Source organism: Saccopteryx leptura, chromosome 1, assembly GCF_036850995.1.
Source record: "Saccopteryx leptura isolate mSacLep1 chromosome 1, mSacLep1_pri_phased_curated, whole genome shotgun sequence".
NCBI lineage: Eukaryota > Metazoa > Chordata > Mammalia > Chiroptera > Emballonuridae > Saccopteryx > Saccopteryx leptura.
Genome location: NC_089503.1, coordinates 52074821 through 52094450, shown reverse-complemented (window position 1 = coordinate 52094450; position 19630 = coordinate 52074821). Strand labels below are relative to the sequence as shown.

The 19630-nt window shown below is 49.7% G+C and overlaps 2 protein-coding genes across 12 annotated transcripts in view; one reads left to right on the top strand and one right to left on the bottom strand.

Moving 5' to 3' along the window:
- The window catches only part of RIC3 (RIC3 acetylcholine receptor chaperone), a 137364-nt gene that overhangs the window by 16198 nt on the left and 101536 nt on the right, over positions 1–19630 (bottom strand). The gene's annotated exons all lie outside the window — the stretch shown is intronic.
- Positions 1–19630, top strand: part of TUB (TUB bipartite transcription factor) — a 96047-nt gene that overhangs the window by 28319 nt on the left and 48098 nt on the right. For 7 of the 11 annotated variants that reach the window (XM_066366267.1, XM_066366260.1, XM_066366275.1 and 4 more), the window contains one exon: positions 11220–11378. The exons of the other annotated variants lie outside the window; for them this stretch is intronic. In XM_066366267.1, coding sequence (XP_066222364.1) covers positions 11220–11378 — 159 coding nt within the window. The remainder of the gene's footprint in view (positions 1–11219; positions 11379–19630) is intronic. 11 annotated transcript variants of the gene reach the window in all.

Here is a 19630-nt window from a genome sequence, read left to right as displayed (position 1 = left end):
TTTTAAAATGACCAGATTCCCTCTGTTACATTCGTCTAAGACTCACTCTTGACGCTTGTCTCGGTCACGTGATACATTTATCCGTCCCACCCTAAAGGCTGGTCCGTGAAAATATTTTCTGACATTAAACCGGTCCGTGGCCCAAAAAAGGTTGGGGACCACTGGTATATATCATTACTATTAACGTTGTAAACATACTGCATGCCAGGCTTTGAATTAAGTGTTTTGCATATGGTGTTTAATATCAATATTTGTAAACCTATGAAATTGAAATAGATGTCAGCATCCCTGTGAATTGTTGTGATGCAGTTAAGGCTCAGGGAGGGTAAGCCCAAGGTCACAGAGCTTATTACAGAACAGGATTTGAGCCCATCGTCTGTTTGGTTCCACGTCTGCGCTCTGAGGGATTTGCCATACTCCCGCTCCTGTAGTCTGGCTGAAGCAGGGCTGCCCTGCGCGTCCCAAGCTCTTACTTTCCCAGGAAGCTCCGAAATCCTAGGGCATGGTCCTCACTTCATAACTTACCCTCGGTGGCCTAGGCAGGTTTTCCCAGGCCCTGTCCAGTAGGGAAAGCAGAAATTGGACAGTTCAGACGCTGAGGCTCATAGTCCTAGGGCTTTAAACTGAAGAGATGTGATACTAGAGCCGTTCTAGATGAAGAAAATCAGAATTTCTGGGTGTGTGGCCCAAGAATCTGAATTTTTATATCCTCTCCAAGTGACTCTAATGTCCTGACAGCTTTGGGAATCACTGGTCCAGGCTCAGGAAAGAAAAAGAGGATACTTCTCAGGAAAAGAAGTAGTGGCCTCTTGCCCAGGCCAATTTTGTAATGCTGATTAACAGCATGGTGACATTAGGTGTTGTGAACATATATGTAAAATAACAGGCCCTGGCCGGTTGGCTCAGTGGTAGAGCATCGGCCTGGTGTGCAGAAGTCCCGGGTTCAATTCCCGGCCAGGGCACACAGGAGAAGCGCCCATCTGCTTCTCCACCCCTCCCCCTCTCCTTCCTCTCTGTCTCTCTCTTCCCTTCCCGCAGCCGAGGCTCCATTGGAGCAAAGATGGCCCGGGCACTGGGGATGGCTCCTTGGCCTCTGCCCCAGGTGCTAGAGTGGCTCTGGTCGCAACAGAGCGACGCTCTGGAGGGGAAGAGCATCGCCCCCTGGTGGGCGTGCCAGGTGGATCCTGGTCGGGCGCATGCGGGAGTCTGTCTGTCTATCCCGGTTTCCAGCTTCAGAAAAATACAAAAAAAAAAAAAAAATTTTAAGACTACGTGTTTACTATAGTAAATTTAGAATACATGGGAAATAGAAGAAAAATAAGATTACTATAATCCCAACATCCAGAGGTAACTCCTGTTAACATTTTCCTTTTTTAAAAACTTTTTCAAAGTATGTATAATATACATAAAATACACAATTTTTTAAAACTTGAAGTGAGTTTAGGCCCTGGCCGGTTGGCTCAGTGGTAAAGCATCAGCCTGGCATGCGGAAGTCCTGGGTTCAATTCCCGGCCAGGGCACACAGGAGAAGCGCCCATCTGCTTCTCCACCCCTCCCCCTCTCCTTCCTCTCTGTCTCTCTCTTCCCCTCCCGCAGCCAAGGCTCCATTGGAGCAAAGATGGCCCGGGCACTGGGGATGGCTCCATGGCCTCTGCCTCAGGCGCTAGAATGGCTCTGGTCGCAACAGAGCGACGCCCTGGTCAGGCACATGCGGCAGTCTGTCTGACTGTCTCCCGTTTCCAGCTTCAGAAAAAAAAAAAATGCAAGGGAAAAAAACCCCAAAAAAACTTAAAGTGAGTTTATTAGTGAAGCAGTGAGACAGAGTGGGCTATGCCATGGGCAGAGCAGCCAAAAATACACAAATTTTAAGTGGACAGCACATAATGAATTTTCACAGCTGAACACAGTCCTGTTAACAAAACCCAGACTATAAGCCTGACCAGGCAGTGGCTCAGTGGATAGAGCATCAGACTGGGATGCAGAGGACCCAGGTTCAAGACCCCAAGGTCGCTGGCTTGAGCACGGGCTCACCAGCTTGAGTGAGGGGTTGCTGGCTTGAGCGTGGGATCATAGACATGACCCCATGGTCACTGACTTGAGCCCAGAGGTTGCTGGCTTGAGCAAGGGGTCACTCACTCTGCTGTAGCCCCCCCCCCTCGTAAAGGCGCATATGAGAGAGCAGTCAATGAGCAACTAAGGTGCCACAATGAAGAATTGATGCTTCTCATCTCTCTCCCTTCCTGTCTGTCTGTCTCTCTCTCTGTCAGAAAAAAACAAAAAACAATAAACAAAAACAGATATTACCATCATCCTAGATGTTCCTTTTGAGCCCCTTGCTGGTAGCTACTCCCTCCTAAAGAAGTTCTCCTGACTCCTAACATTGTAGATTAATTTTGCCTTTTATAGAAATGGAATAATTCATTATCTACTGCTTGAGTTTGGCTTATTTTGATCAATATTATATTTGTGAGGGTTATCTGTATTGGGCATATAGTCCTATAGTTCATTGTTACTGTATAGAATTTAATTGTGTGACTGTAGCACAGATAATTATGTATCTAGTCTACTGTCAGTGGGCATTTGGGAAGTTGAAAGCACTTGGCAATTATGACTAGTGCTTCTGTGAACATTCTTGTACATGTCTTTTGGTGCATGTGTGTATGATTTTCTGTGGGGTCTGTACCTAGGAGTGCAGTTGCTGAGTTTTATGTTCAGCCCAAGTAGATGTTCCAAAAGTTTTCCAAAATGGTCTACCCGTACACTTCACCAGCAGTATATGAATCTTGGTTCCATATCCTCATCAAAACTTGGTCTTGTCTCTCTTAATTGTAGCCATTCTGGTGAGTGTGTAATGTAGAGTGTTGTGGATTTACTTTGTATTTCCCTGGTGAGTAATAAAAATGAGCATCTTTCCCTTCACACATTTCTCTTTAATCTTTTCCTTAAGTGCCTATCCTGGTGACTTTTAGTTTATTTAAAAAGAAAGGAAAAGGCCCTGGCTGGTTGGTTCAGTGGTAGAGTGTCGACCTGGCCTGTGGAAGTCCTGGGTTTAATTCCCAGTCAGGGCACACAGGAGAGGTGACCATCTGCTTCTTCCCCCTTCCTCTCCTTCATCTCTCTCTCCCACCCCCATGGCTCAGTTGATTCGAGTCTATTTGCCCTGGGTGCTGAGGATGGAGCCTCTGCTGCAGGCACTAAAAATAGCTCAGTTGTGAGCATTGGCCCCAGATGGGCAGAGCATCAGCCCCCACCTGGGGTTGCCAGGTGGATCCCAGTCAGGGCATATGTGGGAGTCTGTCTCTGTATCTCTCCTCCTCTCACTTAAAAAAAAAAAGTAAAAATAAATAAATAGGAAGGAAAGGAAAGGACAGGGAATGAAAGAGAAAAAGAGAAAGAAGAAGAGAAAGAGAGAAAGAGAAAGAGATGAGAAAGAGTAAGGCCAAACCACAAAGCAAAAAGCATATAATAAAGAGAAAAAATAATTCAGGTAAAGTACTATGTTACTTTTCCTTTTAATGAAGTGTGTTATCTTAAAAATAAGTTCTCACTCTAACACCTTAAAGAAAATACCTCCTCTGTTGTTCTGTCTTTTAGCTCTTTCTTCTTATGTTTTTCTCAACCATTTAATTTTCACTTACTCCACCAACAGCATTTGCATCCATGTAGGGATGTATTTTTATAAACTTTGCACTAATATTCTTCAAAAAAAGACTGTTGTGATAAAGGAAAAGCTTCAGCTCATGTTAAGGAAGGAAGCTCAGAACTGGTTACCATTGTTCTTCTGGGAATAGTAGGGAGCTTTGCAGAGACGGGAGTGGAGGGGTGTGGAGTTGTGAGCATGGCTGAGTAAATTGTTTTGTGTTGTGTTGTTACTGCAGAAAACTGCTTATTAATTGAAAAAATGGGTTTAAATTCCCTTTAGGTGCTATTTTGGGGAAAAAAACTCAGGTGTTTTCTGGGAGAAAAAACATGTAATTTGAGTTTGTTCCACAAGTGGCAATTGCATACTGTTTGTGTGTGCATAGATCATTTTAACAAAGTTGCGTTGTATGTTGCTTCATCTAAATTTTCGATGCAACATATTTTCCCATATTGGTAAACATTACTAGACAGGTATTGTTTTTAATGGCTGTATAATAGTTCTTTTTAAGGGCTCACTAAAATTTATTTAATTATTTTATTTTATTTCAATAATTTTTAAATTCTCAATGATGAACATCTTTGTATATAAATCTCCGTGCTCACCTGATTACTTTCTTAGAATAGCTTCAGGGAAGTGAAATAAATGACTCGAAAAGAATAACTGCCTTGATATTCATTGAAGGTCTTCGATGCATTCATATGATCACATGTCTTTCCAGAAAGACGATCAGTCGGAGCTCACCCCAGCGGCATATGAAGCGCCTCCCTCAGTGCACATTGGCCAGCTCTGCATTCACTTCATTTGCAGCCTCATTTAAGACCGTTGTTTTTACCTAATAAAATCAATATGAATTCTGGATTTACAAACCTGCTTAGAAAAGCTCCCCTAGTCCCTACACGTTTGGAAAAACATCCTTTAACATTTTCTACTTGTAGTTTTCTTGTTTCCTTTATCCTGATAAATCTTTAATCCATTTGTTATTTGTAGTTGTATATATGATATGAGATAGGCATATAATAACATTGTCCCACTAAATGGATAGCAAGTTGATCTCTACAACATTTAGTAAATGGTGCAACATTTCTTCGGTGTTTTGCAAGGCCTGCTTTACCATAAACCAGCTTCCTCTGTAGATGTGGGTGTGTTTCCACAGCACATTGGTCTGTTCGGTATTGCTCAAGCCAGTGTCATTGTTTTTTTAGTTATTTCAGATTCGTAGCTTGATAGTTGATTGGCAGTGCCTCCTTATTCTTTTTCTTTTACAGAATTTTCTTGGCTATCTTGGAAAGTTGGCTGAATTTTCCAGATAAATTTTGGAATAAATTTGTCTAGTTGAAAAAAAATCCTACTGCATTTATGATTAGAATGGTATCAAATTTATAAATTCATTTGACAAAATTACAATACCATATAGGAAGAGAGATGGATCTTCTTTTATCAAGGGTGTTTGTATAGTTAAGATTTCTAGTTTGCTTGATTGGCATTTTAGTGTGTTTTTATGTATGTCTGAGACATTTCTTATGAAGTTTACCTAGATGTTATTTTTTTATTGCTTTAGTGAATAAGATATTTATTATATTTTAAGTAGGTATTTCTGATATGTAAGAAATGATTTAGAGTCAGTGTGTCAGAACTGACATGGTCAGGATGTCTTGTCACCTTCACTGAGCGCTGGGGACACTGAGGCCAGAGGGTTGGGGACTTGACCCAGGGCACAAAGTAAGTCATGACCAAACCAAGTCTGGAACCCAGGCCTAAGTGCCCAGCCTGTACACTGGAAAGCCCCCAAGCTAGATAAAGAGAAGGGCTTGTAATTCATCAGCCAGGAAGCCAACTACTGTTGCCATGGAAACCTAAAGGCAGTGTCGTCTGGGAGGACCAGGATGCAGAATCCAGAGAGAACAGGCTGCACTAGGGTGGGGCCAGTCTAGGATGGCATGTGTATGTGTTTGTGTGTGTGTGTGTGTGTGTGAAAGAGAGAGAGAGAGAGAGATAGGAAGAATGCTTTATAAACAAGGAGGTGGCCACCTCACTCTCACTCTTGTCCTCTAAGGGGGGCTGGTCCGTTACTCTGCATAATTGCTGCGTGGTGGTAAGAAGGGATGATGTACACTGAGATGGCTTTCCTGTGTCCATCAGGGCACATTCCAAAGCTGCTCTTAGAGCTGGACAGAAGCACTCTGGGCAGAAGTGCTGGCATCTGCCCATCCTGGGCCCTGGATCCCACTGGCATCTGTTGGACACTGACTCCTCCTCCCTCAAATAATGACGTGGCCACACAGACACTGGGGTGTTGGGAGAAGAAACAGACACCCCCACCCCAGGACTCACCTCTCTTGCTGATGGGCCAGAGGGCAAGGACATTGCAGGAGTACAGGATGATAGTCTGGGGACAGGGCAGGGCTGATCTTCAGGTGAGGATTGGGACAGCCAAGGACAGGGTGTGCCTCTACCACAGCCTCAGTCTGGAAAGATACAGGAAAGGAACACCCTGCAGAGTCCTGTGAGCTGCGATGGAGTTTGCACTGAGAGCCGACTTCCTTTTACATTCCCGCCAGCCCCTCTCCACCAGCATCCTGTGCTACTTGCCTCTGACCCCTCCCTGCAGCCCAGGAGAGCCTGAGCTCAGCATTCACCACCGCCTGAGCAAGGTCGGCCTGCCCCATGGAGACGGGCTCTGGCTGGGCCAGCATAGGAGGAAGCCCTGAGCAGGTGGCATCTCAGCTTAAAGGTGCAGCGCTGGCGAGAGCAGGAAGGAGGGAGGCTGCTGGAGCCACCGGTGGTACCTAAGGCTGGATCTGAAGGGAACTTCAAAGGCCTTTAGCCAGCGGTCCTGTCCCACCCCTTCCCGAGCCTTGGCTGTCCTTTCTGTGCCTCAGGCCAGGGCCTGACCTCCAGGAAAGTGTGCTGTCAGCCCAGCTTTCTTGCCTCATGCTGCCAAGATCCCCTCCTGCTCCTGATCCAGGGAGTGGGCTGAAGGGCTGGCTGTTGTCTTCCGTCTTGGAACGTGGGAGTGATGTGAGAGTGTGTGAGCTCTGTGTGTGAGTGTGGCATGTTTGAGAGCCTGTGATACGTGAGTGTGGGGAGAAACAAAGGCAGGTGACAGTGTACACGCATGCATGGCATGTGTGAGTATGTGCGGGGAAGGCAGGAAGTTTGTGTGTGTGGTGTGTCTGGAGTGCAGGTGCGTGGTATTTTGGGTAGGGGTCTGTGGTGGGTAGGGTAAGGTATCCTTTGATGTGTGAAATGCCTGAACGGGAGGTAATAGGTACTTGGTGGGGAATATGCACATATGAAGTATGTGAAGGAGTCTTGGGTACATATACGTGTGTGTATTATGGTATAATGGTTTAGGTATGTGGATAAGGGCTATGTATGAGATACAGTTGGAGGCTATGTATGAGATATCGTGTGTGTGGAGTGTCTGAGGTGATGCATACAGGTAAGCTTGTCTATGCATGCTATAGAAGGGACTGACCTATTATTGTATGTGGGAAGGGAGAGGGCTGTGTGTAGGTCCAAAATATGCGCATGGTGTCTAGTGTGGGTGTGCGCGCGCACACTGGAGGAAGGATGGAAGGGAACCAGCACATGAATGTACAGAGTGTGGGTGGAGAAGGGGCAAGTGGCTGTGCAATTCTCCCTACACTTAGATGTTGGTGGGCACGATTTTTCCCCCTCCAAGTTGAAGAACCTGAGATTCACAGGGGAGATAAGCACTATCCCATCGCTGGCAACTCACAACCTAGATTCTAGAAGGTTGGGGGAGGGAACTGGCCCTCCTGGTGCCTGGTAGGTTCTGGTTCAGTTCTTCAGGGTTACTGACCTGGACCTGGCTCTCATTGGCTTACGAGAATCCATCGTCCCATGAAGGAGCTTTCCTGTAAGCCAGTTGTTAAACATACTCTTAATGAAAATTAAATTACTGTTTTATTGTTTGTCTAGACTTAAAAAGTGATTTAAAAAATGTTACTAACACAGATTAAATTTTATTTTATTTTATTATTTTTTGTGACAGAGACAGAGAGAGGCAGAGAGAGAAACAGATAGGGACAGAGAGACAGGAAGGGAGATAGGTGAAAAGCATCAATTCTTTGTTGCGGCTCCTTAGTTTTTCATTGATTGATTTCTCATATGTGCCTTGACAATGGGGCTACAGCAGACCGAGAGACCACTTGCTCAAGCCAGCGACCTTGGGCTCAAGCTGGTGAGACTTGCTCAAACCAAATGAGCCCGCACACAAGCTGGCGACCTCAGGGTTTTGCACCTGGATCCTCTGCGTCCCAATCCAACGCTCTATCTACTGCGCCACCACCTGGACAGGCACAGATTAAATTTTAAAGTTTGTCATGTTTATAGCTGCTTCATGTGAATAGCACAGAATATTGAAAATTCTTCCACTCTTCAAAAACTATTAGAGCAGCAAAGAAGCTGCTCAAGTCACTGATGAATGAGTGAAGTTCTGACATATCCTTGTTTCGTTTCATCTTGTTAAATGAAAATAACCAACGTTTAAATTCGTATTAGACTCATTTGTCATTACAACCACAGGCTGGCTCCAGAAAAAAAGTAAGAGAAAAATCACAGTGCATTAATTTCTGGGACAATCATCTGGTTATGTGCAATTTTTATTTGTAAATTATGTACCCTACATCCTTTATATTAGCAAAATTTATAATAAACTTACATATATATACATGCAAACATATTTAGATAGCCAGGTATTAAACATCACTATTCAAAGCTCCCAGCAGGCTGCACATTACCCACACCCCTCATGTCTCCTTCACTGGACACGGGCTGAGGTGCGGGGGGCAGATGCACCCTGCAGAGGCCCTGGAGCAGCTTCTCAGATTTCCAGACAAGTTGTGGCTTGTCATCAGCTCAGCTGTGACTTCCTCCTGGTGCTGGGTATTGGGACTCACCTGGAGGCCCATTCATTCAGCTCTTGCCACTTCAGTTCCTTCCCTGTGTCAGGTGTCGAGGATTCACAGGGAAGGGGAAGACATGGTTCCTGCCTGCATGGAGCTCCCAGCCAAGAGGAGGTGACACCCAGTCACAGCCAGTCACTCCCTGGAGCACGTGGGGCAGAAAGGCGGCACCTCGCTCAAGAGGCACCTGGAGAAGGAGGGCGGTGGGGGCAAGGGGAGTTGGCCTGATACAGGTGTTCCAGCTAGAACAGTGCTTCTCAGCATTTAGTGCACAGCACCCCTGGGATCTCTGTTAAAAATGCAGAGACCCTCCTTGGTAGGTCTGGGCAGGGTGGTGACCAGGAGTCTGCAGTACACCAGGGGATGGTGAAGCAGGTGACCCTGCTGGAGAAGCATTGACCTGGGGAGAGAAGAGGGTGTGTGCAGAGGCAGAGGGATGAGAAAGATGAGGTTCTGTTGAGAGATCTGCAAGGAGACTTTCAGGGCAGCCAGAGCAAAGCAGAGGTGGGCCAGCTGGAGGGGAGGGCAGAGAGAAGCTGGAGGCAGCCTCCTGAGCCGTATGAGCAAGGTGGCATTCCACCCTGTGGAAGGAAGAGCCCGGGGATCCTTGTTAAAAGAAGAGTGATATGCTCAGGTTGATGGTGAAAAGTGTGATGCTTGAGGACGAGCAGAACCGGAGGTAGGGAGGCCGGGAGGAGGCTGGAGACACGTGAGGTCTAAACCCAGGTGGAGGCACTGCAGACAGAAGGGGCTTTGCGGGGAAAGATGAAGAAGAGAGGAGTCAGGGTGGCATCTAGGTTTCTGGGGTGATTGAGTGGATAGCGGGGCTGTTCATGTTGTCAGGAAACATAGGAGGAAGATAAGTTTGGTTTGGTGGAGAGTAGGGTGCTTCTGGAAGAGCCCAGAGGTGTTCAGAGATCAGGAGAGCCATCAGGAAGTAGATTTGGGAGCCATGGGAATGGGTGAGGGAGCCAAAGACATGGAGAGGTCACCTGAGAGAACAGAGAATGAGAACGTCAGAACAGGTGTCTGGATCCAGTCCTGAAGGGCCAGTAACTCAGGTATCTGTCCTAGCCTCATTCCTGGAAAAGTGCCTAGTCACCAGGTCCTCGGTGCGGGAGAGCCAGAGAGTAGGAGGGAGAAGGTTGGAGAAGTTCAGAACCATGGACAGGGTGGTGGGCTGCCTTCAGGGGAGGAGGTGGAGGGCAAGGTTAGGAGTCATGGGGCCTCAGTTCTAGCTCCAGTCCTGGCTCTGCTACCAACTTGCTGTGTGACCTTTGGCAAATTACTACCCACTCTGGGCCTCAGTTTCTTCATCTATAAATGGGAAGATTATACCAGACCAGGGACTTTCAGTGACGTTTGGAGCCCCAGGGCCACCCAGAAGTATCTCCAGGGAAACTTGGGGAGAAGGGAAGAGGCTGAGGGAGTGGCTCTCCAGCCCCGCCCTGCACTCAGCTTCATCCAGAGCCGCTTGCTTTTCCCATGTTGGCTGCCAGCTGGGTCAGCGGATCCCAGGTCTGTGAAGCTTTGTCTACACGGACCCTAATGAACAGTGATAAAACATGATGAGAAAACCAAATATCCCCACACAGCTACAGTGTGAGCCTCGGTGCCCATTTCCCATGTAGCACAGCCATGGTCGGATCCGTGGTGGCATCGGACTCGGCTCTGCCTAGTTGTGGGCAGTGACAGCAGTTGATACAGCTCAGCCTGCTCCCTCCTCCTGGTCACCTTAGCCCATCAGTGCACCCTGAGTGGGGTCCATGTGACACTGACCCTTCCCTGTGGACCCCAGTGTGAGGGTAAAGCAGCAAGATGACCTCCCTGGTTCTTGAAGCTCTATTGTTTCTACAAAGAAAGAGCAAGGATTTTATGAACAGGACGTAAACATGTGGGTTCTTCCCGAGGCCGGGTCTCTGTGAAAGTGCCCATTGTGTGCCAGCGGTGGTGCCCCAGCTTCCCCAAACACCCCTCACAGTTGGACATTTTCAGTCACCTGGAGGCGAGGCTGGGCCTAGACCAGCGGGTGGGAGGGCGGTGAGAGGGGAGGCCCCAAGAGGGGACAGAAATGCCCTGCCAGGTCCCCTACAGGAAAAATGAGGACCCTTCAAGTCTAGTGGCCTCACATCCCGAGAAGCCCAGGTCTGGCTCCCCTCCCTCAGGGCGGGGCCTCTGGGATGCCCTCGCTGTCACTCTGGGACCCTCTGGTGAGGGAGTCAGTCAGAGGGGCCAGAGATCATGCTTGTTTGCTGGGTGCCCCTTCAGTCCAAACGTACACTAGCCTCCCATTGCTGGGGGGTTGTCCTGCCCCTGCCCACCCCTAAGGGATCCAGGCTTTCAGATCAGTCCTGCTGGGCCCAGCACTGCAGGCTTGAAGACAATGCCTTTGGGGAGCTCCAGGGTCCCCTAGGTCTCGACTACCTTGGGAAGAGTTTGGAGGAAAATCTCAGCAGAAGTGATGCCAACATACCAGACAGGGCTCAGCAAGTTGCTGCAGGACCCCTAGGAAGACCCCCTCCTTCCCTGCTCCTCCCCTTGCTCTCTTGGGTCCTCAGGGCCATGGTGCCATTTCGCCAGTTCTTACTTGGCAGGGTGGTTGGACGGGGACAGGGGTGACGACTCTTGGTGTTTCCTGACAACAGGCTGGGGGACTCAAGCACCAATGTGAAGCTGAAGAGTATCGTGGAGACAGGGGGCTGTGAGACCCAGTCTGCCCAGGCCACGCCCGTGGCCGGGCTGTGGCCCTGGGCCTGGGGAGGGTCGCTGTTTGAAAGGAGGACGCAGCTTTATAAAATGACTCCGTAAGTATGGCCTTGGCAGGGGGGGCCCAAGGCCCCCACTGCTCCACCTGGGACTCGGGCATAGACCAGGAGGCACCTGCCGCAGGTGACCCTGCAGCAGTCGGGGGGTGGGTTACCCCGAGAGTTGGGAGGCTGAGGAGGTTAGGGAAACACAAGTGCTTGGGCCAAAGTAGAGGCTGGCTCTGGACTTCCAGGGAGCCAGGGGCCTGTGGCGGGCCTGCCCTGATGTTTTAGACCCCTGAGTTGGGACCTTCCCGTGAGGGTCGTGTGTGTATGTGTGTGCACATGTGAGGGGCTGTGGTCTCTGCCATGACCGCTGACTGCTGGCTGGTTTTTGGTCCCAAGGAAGAGCCCTCTGAATTCAGGAACTCAGGAAGGGAGGCCTCTGATTTCTCTGTTAGGCATCAAGGGCTCTAGGACAGTGATTTGCTTATTAGGAACCTCCGGGAGAGTTTTAAAAATGCATTTCCCAGATCCTAACCCCATAGATTCTAGAGTGGGGCCCAAGAATCTCTATTTTTTAAAGCCTCCCAGGTGATTTTGATGGGAGGCCAGTCTTGCTGTAGGCATGTGGGAGCTTAGGCCTCTGCCCACACTAGACATTCACACTTTGGTTCTTGAAGATGTTCTGGTCATCCAGAATTTCACGGGAGGGGAAGACCCTACATGCCTCAGTCACCTTTTCCTGAGGGATAGAAGAGAAAGAATGATGAACAGGTGGGCCCTGGATGGAGGAAGACTCAGGAAGGAGGGGTTGGAGCCTCAGGAGGAGGGATTCCTGCACCCCAGTGTCTGGGGCCCCACCCGCAGCCCTGGGGCTCTCAGAGCCCAGGCACCTGGGTCCACACCAGCCCTGACTCTGCCCCCGTTTGGCCCTGCGGGCAAGCCTGGCTCTTTTCACACAGACACAGGGAACAGAATAAGGTCAGAAAAAGGACTTCTAGGAAGGTGAGCATGCCCAAGGATAGTTATGAAATGTCATCAACAGAGTTCCTTTTTAATGTTTTTAATGTCTTTTAAAGAAAGAAACCAGTAAAATTTAAAATAGCCTCTAAAGCTCTCCTAATTAACATGAAGGTTATTGGCTTACCTGAATCAACATCAAGTAACTGACTGAATGTTTACCTGGTGAAGCTGGAGTCTGAGTTGGTCTGAGCCGGTTGATTTCCTGTCTGGGCCACCCAGGGATGCACATTCATTCCTGCAGACCCTGCACACTGTGCCTCCTGGCTGCAGAGCGTCCGAGGTGCTCACTCGACCCGATTTGCTTAGTGAATCCCCAAGTGCTGAACCTTTTGGGCTCTTTCCAATTTCTCGCTATTATAAATGTCACTGCTATGAATATCTCTATACAAATTACTTTCTTAGTATTTTACTGGGAAGCATTCCCCAAGTGGAATAACTGGGTCAAAGGACATGAGCAATTTTATAGTTCTTGTCACATATTACTATATAGTTCTCCAGAAATACTGAATCCATTTACCACGACACCAATTATGTATTTCTGTCCCCATAGCCCTCTGGTATTAAGGTTCATTGTTTTTAATTGTTCAGAGGTGTATTATTCTGTTGTGGTTTTTTTCCATTTGGCAATATTGGTCAGGAGAGAAGCTGAAAGTTGTTTTGACTATATAACTGTCATGATTGGTGGGGTGGGCCATTCTCTAAAGGACCCTGAGGACCTGATGGGCATTATTTGTCCCACAGGGATTATGGTGGAATCAGGCCCGAGTCAAAGAGCTCATCAGGGCTGGGAAATGGTAAGTTTTGTGGTTCTAGACTTCTCAGCCCCCACCCCCCACCCAGCAGCAAGGCAGCGTGCACACCAGGGCCGCAGTTCCGGATGATCTGAGGCCAAACGAGGAGTGTGCTTTGAAAGCAGCAGCATGTGCCTTGGGTAGAGACTGAGATGAAGGGAAGAGGGAAAACCCCTGGCTCATCCCCAGGGTGACAGGCTCTGTGGGGGGGCCGCACAGCCAACGGCCCAGCTGTGGTCTTCTTGGCTCACAGATTACCATGTTGTGTTTGTGGTTGTGGCCATGGGGCTTTGTCATCTCCTCGCCTGTTGTCTTGGTCTGGATGACCATGCGGGAGCTGCCTCAAGAGTTTGTCCACTGTGTGTCAAACCAGCGCTTGGAAAGTGGCTGGAGAGGCCAGCTGGGTGAAGGCCGGGAAGTCTGGGCCCTCGTGTCTCGGCTGAGGTTCAAGCGTGGAGAGTTTGGGACAAGGAGTATGTTGGGGAACATTGACCCAAGTCAGGGTCTGAGATTGTGGCCGGCACATAATGTCAGGAGAGATATCAGGGACTGAAAACAGAGGCAGTGAGTTTCAAGGGCATGGATCCCAGTGATGGAAACTGGATGCCATGGTTGTTGTAGGCAGGGCCATGGGCATCTTGGGATCTTAGAACAGACCAGATGAAGGAGGAGGATAAATCTAGACAGACATGGCTGGTGGGCCCTGGGAACCAGTATAGGGTATGAGGTCATCAGACAAAGCCACAGTGTCAAAGGACTCAGAAAACTTGAGGACAAAGATACAGATATGGACATTCAAGGTATTTTATTTTATTTTATTTTTTTATTTTTCTGAAGCTGGAAACGGGGAGAGACAGTCAGACAGACTCCCGCATGCGCCCGACCGGGATCCACCTGGCACGCCCACCAGGGGCTACGCTCTGCCCACCAGGGGGCGATGCTCTGCCCCTCCGGGGCGTCGCTCTGCCACCACCAGAGCCACTCTCGCGCCTGGAGCAAAGGCCAAGGAGCCATCCCCAGCGCCCAGGCCATCTTTGCTCCAATGGAACCTTGGCTGTGGGAGGGGAAGAGAGAGACAGAGAGGAAGGAGGGGGGCAGTGGAGAAGCAAATGGGCGCCTCTCCTATGTGCCCTGGCCGGGAATCGAACTCGGGTCTCCCACACGCCAGGCCAACGCTCTACCGCTGAGCCAACCGGCCAGGGCCTCAAGGTATTTTAGATTAGAATGGAACAATAGGGCAGTTGTACAGTAAGGGTGTCTTGGAGTCCTGGTACCATGTTGAAGCAGGACAATGAGGGAGGAGAGGACACTGGATCAGAATATGATAGTGACAACAAGGCCCCATCTCTTGGAGGAGTATTGACAGAAGCCAGCCAGGGCATCAGCATTCCAGCCTGACACCTGATTTGGGCAGGACTCCTATCCAGCTGAGGGCAAAGCATGCATGTTGCCAGGGTAGCAGAGAGCTGTCCTGGGCTCAGCAAGATCCTCCAGGCTTTGGGCAGGAAGCAGATCCCTTTTTTCCTCTCATTCCTGGCCGCTGCTGATGGCACCAGGGCTTGAGCTGGGCTGTGGCAGGTGATACTGTACAGAGGAGACATGGCCAGGGCCCCAGAACAACCAAATAGCAACTAGACATAGAAGTGGTTTGGTGCAGCATGGAAGTGTGGACTTTAGATTCAGATAACCTGGTCTGGTCCTGGCTCTACATCTTACTGTGTGACCTCAGTTCAGTATCACTGAGTCTCAGCTTTCTCTTCTTTTTTTTTTTTTTTTTTTTTTTTGTATTTTTCTGAAGCTGGAAATGGGGAGAGACAGTCAGACTCCCACATGCGCCCAACCCGGATCCACCCGGCACGCCCACCAGGGGCGACGCTCTGCCCACCAGGGGGCGATGCTCTGCCCCTCCAGGGCATCGCTCTGCCACAACCAGAGCCACTCCAGCGCCTGGGGCAGAAGCCAAGGAGCCATCCCCAGCGCCCGGGCCATCTTTGCTCCAATGGAGCCTTGGCTGCGGGAGGGGAAGAGAGAGACAGAGAGGAAGGAGGGGGGGTGGAGAAGCAAATGGGCGCTTCTCCTATGTGCCCTGGCCAGGAATCGAACCTGGGTCCCCCTGCACGCCAGGCCGATGCTCTACCACTGAGCCAACTGGCCAGGGCCTCAGCTTTCTCTTCTGTAAAAGGGGGTATTCATCATAGGGTGTTGAACAGATTAAAAAGAAAAAGAATACGTGGAAGTGCTCAGCTCAGATGCTGTTGGGCAACAGATGCCTCCTCAAGTACCTAGAGCAGGGCCGAGTGTCTCTGTAGGACCCGTTCGGCGTCCGCCCTGGGCCCGGGCCTGGGCGGGGGGGAAGTGGGTGGAGGTGGAGAGGGGGCCGTGTGCGCTTTGGTAAACCCGGGAGCAGAGCTGGAACAGAATCTCAGCTTCTGGTGAATGTGATCTAGGGGTCATGGTGAATTTGGCCAGGTGTGTCTACAACTTGGGACGCAACAGGTTTCTGAACCTCAGTTTCCTTAACTGCAAAAATGGGAATATCAACACTTCCCCTACAGAGTAGCGTGTGGGCTAGTGATAATTCATGGAAAGCACTACCACTCCTCATGCACACAGTAGGTGGTCCCTACATGTGTGACAGTGTGGTTCGTGTGGCTGCTGACACTTCTGTAAACCTCAGAAACAAATCACTGTGAGGGATTTCTCTCTGTGACCCCAAGGTCCAGCATGGGGTTTGATGGACATGACACAGAGCGTATACTCTCACTGGTTCAGTCTGTGGCTAATCGTGTCATTGTAGGTTTGGCTGAGGAAGGGGTGCCCAGCAGGAGGCTTTCCGAGGCTCCTGGGTCCTATGGGGACTCTGGGGGCACTGCAAGGGGCAGAATGGGCACATAGCAGTCTTCAGTCACAAGGTGTTCTCAAAGTGGCAGGTGCCAGCAGGTCAGGTCAGGCCCTGGGCTGAGGTTTCAGTTGGCACGTGCTGGGACAGCCTTTATCCCTACAGGAGCATTGCCAGAAGCAGGCAGCAGAGAGATGAAGGAAGCGGGAGAAGCCAGCACAGTCAGGAGTGGGTGGGGACGGCGGTGCCCCTGTGCAGTGCGGAGGGAGCTGGTCCTGGATGTGGTCGCTGGACTGTCAGCTGCCTGTGCCCTGGTCCCAGTGTCAAGCCTGGTCTGGTACTGTGCACAGGGGACCAGGTGATGGACCTTATTCTTCTCTGTGGGCAGGAGGATGGTGCAGAGGTTCCAGATGGTGGGGAGAATCAGGCTGAGGCTGTTCAGATTTCCCCCAGGGACCACCCAGCCTGGACACCACATTTCTGGGGCAAGAGGATCTAGAGTTCTGAACTCTAGTTTGTCACCTGCGGGTGGGAAACCTGTGGCAAGTGTAGCCTCTGACTTTTTGTATCCCTTCCTGGAGAATGCTCTCATGGGCCAGGTGCTGTGCTTGTGCTGGGGAGAGGCAGAGAATCAGGTCTGGTCCTTGGGCCACAGAGCTGGTGGTCTGGGAGCTAGACTAGTAACACACCACTCATAACTGCAATGTTTGGAGATTTCAGCAATGGTCTGAAAAGCATTCTGAAGGGGTAGGACCCTCTTGCACCTGCCAGGTGGACAGCCTGTGTACTTTGCAAATGGCCTCCAGTCTCCGTCCTCTCTGTATCTGTCTGGACCTGCCAGGATCCTCTGGGCAACCTGTGCAGCCCTCTCCTCAGTAGGCGTGCATGTGTGTGTGTGTATGTGTGTGCACGGGCGCACACACACACACACAGAGCCATCACCATGTAAAGAGGGGCTCCACCCTCTCACTCTGTTGCTGACCTCTGTTTGGAACCTCTCACTCCAGCTGCCTCTACTCCTGCTTCCTGATCTGCTCCCCATTCTTCCAGCATTTGGCCTTACCCCCTGTCTGCTGCCAGGTCCTGCTTCTCTAGCTTCCAGTTCTGGCTCCTCCTTCCTCCAGCAAGACGTAGTTACCTTTTACTGAGCACTGGGGAGCCAGCGCTGTGGGGTCGATGGGTTTGCCTGGTTTCCTTTTCTGTTCAGCAGAGTCCAGGGAGCACCTTAGGGAGTCACAGGGCCCGGGTTTGGACTCTGGCTCTGCTTTTATCAGTTGTGTGAACTTGAACAGGTTCCTTGCGCTTTCGAAACCCCTTTCCTGCTCAGTAGAGGGGGAGTAATAGTAGGACTGCCACGAGGATGAAATGAGACCCTGTACGTTCACGGTGCCCAGCACATAGTCAGTGCTTAATGAATGTTAGCTTCTGTTATTATTTAGTGCCTATGAATGTATTTGGAGTGGACAACAAGAAGAATTGTTCTCATGTATTCACTCAGCAAATATTTACTGATCTTGGCCCTGGCCGATTGGCTCAGTGGTAGAACGTCGCCCGGCATGTGAAAGTTCCAGGTTCAATTCCTGGCCAGAACACACATCTGCTTCTCCACCCTTCCCCCTCTCTTTTCTCTCTGTCTCTTCCCCTCCCGCAGCCAAGGCTGCGGCATTGGAGCAAAGTTGGCCTGGGTGCTGAGGACGGCTCCATGGCCTCCACCTCAGGTGCTAGAATGGCTCTGGTTGGGCAGAGCATCATCGCCCCCTGGTGGGCATGCCGGGTGGATCCCGGTCAGGCGCATGTGGGAGTCTGTCTCTCTGCTTCACTGCTTCTCACTTCAGAAAAATACAAAAAAAAAAAAAAAAATTATTGATTTTCTACTTTGTACCAGGTACTACCCTAGGTACTGGGGCTATAGCAGGAAGTGGAACAGGAAAATCCCTGCCCCCAGGGAGCTTATATTCTCCGTTTCCACAGCCACAAGCTGGTGCTCTGCTGTCAGCCCTCCCCTCTTCTTAGTCTGCATCCCGCCCCCCCCCACACACACATTGCCACCATAGGCAGTCTCTCTGTCCTGTTGCCCTCAGCCTCTGCCTGCCCTCAGGACTCCCTGAATTTCATCTCCTGACCCATCCTCTCACTGGGCTCTATCTGTGCTCTTCCACTCACCTGGGATGTGGTGTCCTGCAGACCCTCCAACCTAGCACATCCAACCTGGAACGCAGCACACCCACCCCCCTCTCCATGCTCCTCCCACTGGGTGCTCTGAGGGGGTGCCCATCCACTCCTGCCTCGCCTCAGACAGGCTGCTACCCATCATTGTCAGTCATCATTAGAGAGCAGTTACAAGGCTTTTATTTATTAGATCACTTAATATCTTGATATCTTGAAGTAGTTTCAGTTGTTGGCCAATGATAAGATTAAAGCCAGAATGGTGAAATAAATTGACCATGGTCACAGAACTAGGCGATGGCAGAGGCAAGATTCGGAGCCCAGGCAGTCTGACCTCAGAAGCTGTCTCCAGAGACTTCTCTCCGCCCGGTGGGCTCACTCCAGTCCTCTTTATGGCCACAGGCCAGGCCACCATTACCCTGGGCTGTTGGCGAGCCTGCTTACTGGTGTCTCTGCTTTGCCACAGACCCTGCTCCAAGCACTGCCTGTCATCTTCTCCCTCATAGCAGGATCATGTCATTTTCCCCATGCCAATACCCCCATGATTCCCCGTTCAGAAATTCAAGATCTTGCCTGACCTGTGGTGGCGCAGTGGATAAAGCATCAACCTGGAACACTGAGGTCACCAGTTTGAAACCCTGGGCTTGCCTGGTCAAGGCACATATGAGAGTTGATGCTTCCTGCTCCTCCCCCTTCTCTCTAACTGCGGACCAGTGTGGCTCCTAATAACGGTGTGGAATTAAGGAAACACACTTATTAAGAGAAAATGGGACCGGGAGGACTCTTCAAATGCTGATGGCAATATCCCAGCCATAGCCCCAGTTTGCTTTGAGTCATAGCCCCAGTTTGCTTTATTATATAGCCATATGCAAATCAAGAAAGTCCTTGATACAAAGTTACACATCCAAGGCTAAAACAGGAGCTCTCCCAAGGCATAAACAGGAATCCTCCCACCATGCATAAGTGAAATCAACCAACATCTGAACAAAGAGTAAGAGGAAGGGCTTGTAAATTGCTTCCAGCAACTTAAGGAAGCAAGTGAAGTGGGTGCAAATACTCAGCACCATAACCAATATGGAGGTGAAATGGGGAGAACTTAGCCTTTTGCTAAGCCTCGAATCTACATATCCCCCTTTTCTTTTTTATTTTTAATTTGTGTGCTGAGATTTGCACTCATCTGATTTCCTAGTTTCCCTGATTCTAATTTGGAGGCAGACTGAAAAAATACAGAACAAACACAAAATTAGTACAGCCAATGCTAACAGATACCCAAACAAGTATTCTAATACATTACAATGATTAAAGCCTTTAAGCAAATTCTTAGCCAATATAACAAGAATCTATAAAAGAATAATGTCCTTAACATGTTCACCAAGTCCAAGTTGGCACCAACACCATTCCAAATCCCTGCAAATGCAACCCAAACCCAGTTCAGTCCATTAGGAGCTGTCACAGAAGCAGGAGTCCAGGAAAAGTCCACATTCAGGAAA